Below are 5971 nucleotides of genomic sequence, written 5' to 3' on the forward strand. Positions count from 1 at the left end.
ATTCATGGCACTGTCCCCTTTAATTACTTCCCCACTCCAGATCAGTTTCCTTATTGGGCCACTTGTAAGATTGGGATAAGCTTAATATTTGTCTTTAAAAAATTGAGAGACTTGAGTGAGGTAGAAAAGGTGCTTTCCAGCTTGTGGAGAAACGACTCCTTTTCAAATACATACGTACGTACATACATACGTACACATATATATGTACACACGTGCACACACATATATACACATGTACACACACGCACACATACATGTTTTTTGAGACTTGTCTATTGTTTGGCTGAAAATTGCGCCCGTGGGCAAGTTGAGTTTCAGGTCCACTAGCCTCTATCAGACCAGTAATGGTCTCCCCGCCTGCTTCCCCAATTTTGACTTTAGTTGTACCCTTTTTCCCCATTCTACCCAGGATCTTCAGGGTAGCTTGGTACTGGTAGCCGGGCTCCATCCAGTCTGTCATCCCTAACAATGAACAGCTTAGCAGTGGGGACCATTTGGAGCTGTGGGCAGGCTGGTGAGTGGCAGCCCAGGTCTACTCTGGTTCATTTGTTGTCCCTTGTTAAGGTGCGCATCCTGAAATGTTCCAGCCGGATGCCCGTGATTTTGCCCTCTCACATGTAGACAGCAAGTGGTGGTTAAGAAAAATATCAGATTTTTTTATGTGTGTATGTGTGTGTAGTTTTATCCACTTTGGAACACTAATGTCCTCAGTAGTAAGCCTTACTCTTTCTTCATTCTCTCTTCATTGTGATTGGGGTGAGAGTTTACAGAGCCAATTAGACGATTACCACAGGTCCATCGGCCTGACGAGGCTGGCAGTCCTCACAGTGGCTCAGCCCTCGGTTCCCACTTCCTCCCCAGCTTTACCGCTCCCTTCCTCCTCCTCCTCCCTCTCCCTGCCTGCCTGCCCAGCTTCCTCCAGGGGCAAGTGCTGCCCTTTGAGCTCAGCTGGCTGGCTCTCTGATGCCCTTGTCCACCTGTCATTTGACTGAAAGTGGAGCCACAGAGCTTGAGTTCAGATCCAGGCTGAGAGGGTGACAGGCCTCATAGACTCGGGGTGGGTGGGTGGGAAGGACGGGACAGTGTTTCATCAGCCCCGATCTGATCACGGTTATTGCTGTGCTCTCCAGAGGCGCCGAGGAGGCCTGGTGACATCCTGGGCTGCTCTCCACAAGGCCAGTGGCTCAGATCCCCGAGGCCGTACTGCTCGGTGCCGTATAGCCATATAGGTGCCGTATAGCCATATAGTCGCTGTGAGTTGGAATGCACTGGCAGCAGGGAGCTTGGGTGTGAGTCTTTGGAGGCTCTGTGTGATGGAGCGTGAGCTCTGAGGCCAGTTTGCAGTAGGCCCCAAGGGGGCATTCAGAGCCTTTCACCAGATTCTCCACAAGGGCATGGAGGTAGCTCCGGAGAGATCCTGGAACCTTGGAAACAAGCACCCAGCCTGAGCGCTTGTAGGTCTTTTTCTGGAGAGAGGGACATAGGTGACCATATATTTGCTCAGGGGTCAAAGACCCCCTTGGCCATGGTTTGATCATGACCCCGCACCCCAGATCCAACCCGGTGATGCGAAGCACTGCCCGTAGTGCCACTTGTGGACTACAAGTTGGGCTGCTTACTGTAAAGGCAACAAATTCAAACACCCCCACCCCACCACCGCCAGGCCACAGGAGGAAGACAGGGCTTTCTAGGCCGCAAAGAGTGGCAGCCTGGGACCCCACAGGGCAGCTCCGCTCTGTCCCACAAGATCGCCGTCAGGTGGCATCGAATGGCAGAGTCTGGTTTTGGTTTTTGGGGGGTTGTGTTTTTGGAGTGGTTGCCTGGAAGCTCTGCCAAAACCCATTCAGAACCACAGTGACATGCATGTAAGCTTTGGGCATGGGAGATGGCGAGTATGTCCCTGGGGGGGCACAGGCACAGGCGGGGTGGTGGTGGCAAGGTGCCCCTGAGTGCTGCCCCTGGTCCACATCCTCACTGCCCATAGTATTACATTTGGATTGGGGGGTGAGGGGTGAGGTGCCAGCCCCACCCGCTGCTACTACTACCCACGGGTTCAGTAATGCACAATTGTACGGTTGAGATATATAAGTATTATATTAGAGTCATCCAGAGCATGAGAGACGTTACAATAATGCAGTCAGACACGTTACATGGTAGCATTGCTCACCTCAGCCCAGCTTGGTGGTCCACGTGGAGAGAGGGGGAAGGGAGGAGGGCAAGGGAAGAAGGGAGAGAGGACTGGACAGGAGAGGGGGGAGAGAGGGGAGCGACCAGGGAGCGAGAGGTCAGAGAGGGGTCAGAGAGCTCTATCTTGCTGACCCACGCCTATATCCCTTTTGGGGGCATGCCAGCCCACTAATTACAGGTAGAGACATACGTCACAGGGCGGGGCTGGGCTGCACGATAGGTTACACAGTAATGAGGGTGGTCTCTGGGTCTCCATGGGAACCATTATCAGTAGGGTGAAAACTCCACCTACAGGAACTAAGCTAATGGTCCCAAGCCTTAGCTCATTGTCCCCAGCAGCAGGGAGCAGGCCCACCCCTTGGTCTGGTGACCAAGTGGGGAATGCCTGCGCATCTGACCTCCCCACAACTGCCTACCTTCCAACTGCATGATGCAAGCCGGGCAAGGAGCCACCCCTCGCTGCCCCTCACTTCCTCCTTGTGAAGCGGGCACAGACTGCAGCCTGTCTGTGTTTGGGCGGAGCAGCGGCTCAGGGCCTGATGGCTATCCGAAAGGTCTGTGGTTTCAGCCCCCCAGGCGCTCCACAGGAGAAAGAGCTTCTGTCCAGTTGATGGCCGTGGAGGCCCCCCAGGCCTGGCACCCCTCCTTCCCAAGGGGTTGGGCTCCCCATGCTTCGGACAGTACTTTTGTTGACTTGCAGGGAACGTTGAGCTGGTGGTGAGCAAGTGGCCGTTCCTACCTCGCTGTTACTTGCTTGTCCCAAGGAGGAGCCGCCGGACCTGCAGGAGCTGACTCCAAGACTCCAAGCGCAGTTGGCTGTGCTGCCTGCCCGGCCTCCCTGGGGCTGTGTGCCTGCCCGGCCTCCCTGGGGCTGTGACCCGGACGACGGACTGTTTTGAGTCCTGCTGGTCGGGTGGTTGCCCCCTCCCTTGCGAACGGCCTCACGCCTACATCAGACTTAGGAGGGGGCTGGTGGGGCTTGGGGAGGACCACCACCGGTGGGGCACCCTTCTCATCCCGTCATCCAGGGGACACAGTGGTGCCTCCCACTTGTCGCTGTTGACGTGAACCTTGGCCAGGTCTGTCCCGCCCTGGCCCTGGCCTTGGCCCTTTGGAAGGGCGTCCCTGCAGTGGCCCACACTGAGGTCCCCACAAGGGTGGTTAGAGGAGAGTGGGCTGTCAGGAGGGGTGGCATGGGGATGTCCTTGTGTGCGGGGTGTAGAGGTGTGGCCACCCTTGGACTGTGTGAGTGCCCGGCTCTTGAGGGTGAAGGGCACTCTGGGGAGGGGCTGGTGGCAACGCCCCCCTTGCAGAGCAGGGAGGTGGAGTGCACTGAGGCTCAAATCAGGTGGACAGAGGGGCGCGGCTCAGAGGCAGTGGGGGGTTTGAGGGTGCTGTCCTCAGAGAGGAGGGGCGCTTACCACAGGGGATCAGCGAGGTTTGTGTTCTGAAGGGGAAGCTCACTCCTTGGAGAGTGGGGAGTCCGCATCTCAGAGGACAGGGCACGCAGTACAGGGGTATCTGTCTTCAGAAGGGGCGTGGAACATGGGGGTCCTTCACCAGAGAGGAATCGGGGTTTTGACCTTCGGAGGTGGTGCTTGCTGCAGGGGGAATCTGAGGTGGGGGTGGGGGTGCTGTCTTCAGGAGGGGACACTCCTTGCAAGGGAGACATGGGGGAGGGGTTGTCCTTAGCCAGGAGGGGGCGCTCACAGCAGTGATGTCTGAGGAGAGAGGGAGCTCTTACTGCCGGGAGATGTAAGGGGGCGGTGCTCTTTTTGAGGGGGGCCTGTTCTCAGGGAGGAGTGGGGCATTCACCACAGGGGGAAAGGCGGAGTCATTTCCACTCCCGCGTTTGCTGTGGTCCATGTGATCGCTGGTGGTGGACATTGCTTGAAGTGCGGACGCATTTCCCAGCAGTCTCTGGGAGCCCCTAAGGGGGAGGGTGCTGGGGTGCCCTGGTGGCGAACTGGGGCCCTCTCTCCTGGTTGCTTCTGTTTGAGGGCCTCCGAGTGTGGCGGGTTTGGTGTGGCCCAGCCCTGAGCACTTCGATATTCCTAACGTAGTGTGTACTTTCGGATTTAACATAAGGAAGGGAAACCTCGCACGTGGGGGAGCCTGAGGGAGAGCTGGGCAGAGGCTCTCCGGCCCCAGCATAGAACCAATCAGCAGACATCAGTTTCCAAAGCCCTGTCTCGCGGTCCTCCCTGCCCTCTGTCATCTGCCCCTCTCCAGTGACACAAGGAGCAAAGGGACTCGTTGTTTGCAGCTTGGTGCCTAGTGCCTAGTGCCTTTGCCCGGCAGCTGCCCCTGCCCTCCTTGGCTTGTTTTGTCCTCTGCTGGCTCCCAGAGTGGCCTGGCCCCAGTCGAAACCAAACCTGGCCCTCTCCTTGCCCACCGCTGGAAGGGGAGAGGGCCACGCTGCCTGCCGCCCCAGGCTCACCTCCCTCCATGGGGCTCCCTGGCTGCACGGGCCTGAAGCCTGCCTCCTTGGGTGGACACCTGTCCAACCTATCCGCCTGGGCTTCTGTCTTAAGCAGCACAGACAGACTGTGAAAGTTGACTGTAAAGATGGACCCTGGACTTAGGCTGACAGGAACCCGAGCCTGGAATAAGGGATGGGGAGCCTCAGAAATAGGCCCAAACCCTGAACAGGTCGACACCCTCCTCGCTATACCCTTGTCTGTCGGGGGGTTGGGGGGTGGCCGCCCTCTGGGTTTGCTTTCTTGTTCTCAGCGCCCTTGTCCCCCCTCACTTGGGGGGAGGACATGCGGTGGTGGTTTCTCCTGGGGCCCTTGCTTGTTCTGTTGGACTGCCCTGGAGATCTTGAGGTACCCTCCCCAGCCCCTGGCCACTAGAGCCAGCCCCAAAGGCTCCCTGGGAGAATGGGCCCACCCTGTGAAGGCCCCTGACCACTCACTCGTTCATGGGTGTAGGGCCGCATCCTTGATCCTTTTAGGGTGCCCAGAGCTTCCTAGGGGGCCACCCTGCGACACTGCATTCCCTCCCTAGTTGGGACAAAACCTGGCTTGAGCCATCCAACACTCAGGACCAGCTTCCTGAAACCTCTACAAAGGGGAGGTTCCAAAAAGGGGGAGGTGGCCTGGTTTGGGACTGGTGGACTCACCTTTTCTCCATCTGTGTTGTAGGCAGCCTGGGGAACCACGCCTGTCACGCTTGGGCCAACACCGTGGGACTGATCAGCCGTGTGTAAGTAGACCCTGCCCCTTTTCACAGGACTGGGCCAGGGCTTGGAGTCTGGAATTTTTCTTCTTTTTTTATTTTTATTTATTTTTGGAGTCTGGATTTTAAAGGAAAACAATTCCCTGCTTTTCTGTCCTTTGGACAAAAATCTGGGCCACGTGCCCTACTGAGTCTTTAGAAAATAAACGTTTGTTGTCTAGCAAGATGCTTCTACACATTGCTTAACGTTATGCTGCAGTTTCTCCTAACTAGTGTTCCTATATACTGCATGTTGTCCATCACATGTGCCGACCTGCAGTTGTCCTCAGGCCCTGCACGGGGGCTTCAAGCCACATGGGAACATAGTTTGTTTTGTTTTTTTGTTTGTTTGTTTTTTTATAAAGACGCTTTATTTTCATTTATTTATTTATTATGTTAATTTTAATAATCATTTTATTGGGAGATCTTGCAGGTTTTATAACAATCTGTTAATCATTTTATTGGGGGCTCATCCAACTCTTATCACAGTCCAGACATACATCAATTGTATAAATCACATTTGTACATCGTTACCCTCATCATTCTCAAAACATTTGCTCTCCAC

General features: G+C 55.7%; 1 protein-coding gene across 1 annotated transcript in view; it reads left to right on the top strand.

Annotated features, from left to right (window-relative positions):
* The first annotated feature begins 1885 nt into the window (after window positions 1-1885).
* The window catches only part of LETM1 (leucine zipper and EF-hand containing transmembrane protein 1), a 25545-nt gene continuing 21459 nt past the window's right edge, over window positions 1886-5971 (top strand). Inside the window, exons 1-2 of the mRNA XM_045289471.1 lie at window positions 1886-1892; window positions 5334-5394. Of these exons, the coding sequence (XP_045145406.1) occupies window positions 1886-1892; window positions 5334-5394 (68 nt within the window). The remainder of the gene's footprint in view (window positions 1893-5333; window positions 5395-5971) is intronic.

The sequence above is a fragment of the Echinops telfairi genome, unplaced genomic scaffold (assembly GCF_000313985.2).
Source record: "Echinops telfairi isolate 266 unplaced genomic scaffold, ASM31398v2 ScPeMD7_28;HRSCAF=97, whole genome shotgun sequence".
Taxonomy (NCBI): Eukaryota; Metazoa; Chordata; class Mammalia; order Afrosoricida; family Tenrecidae; genus Echinops; species Echinops telfairi.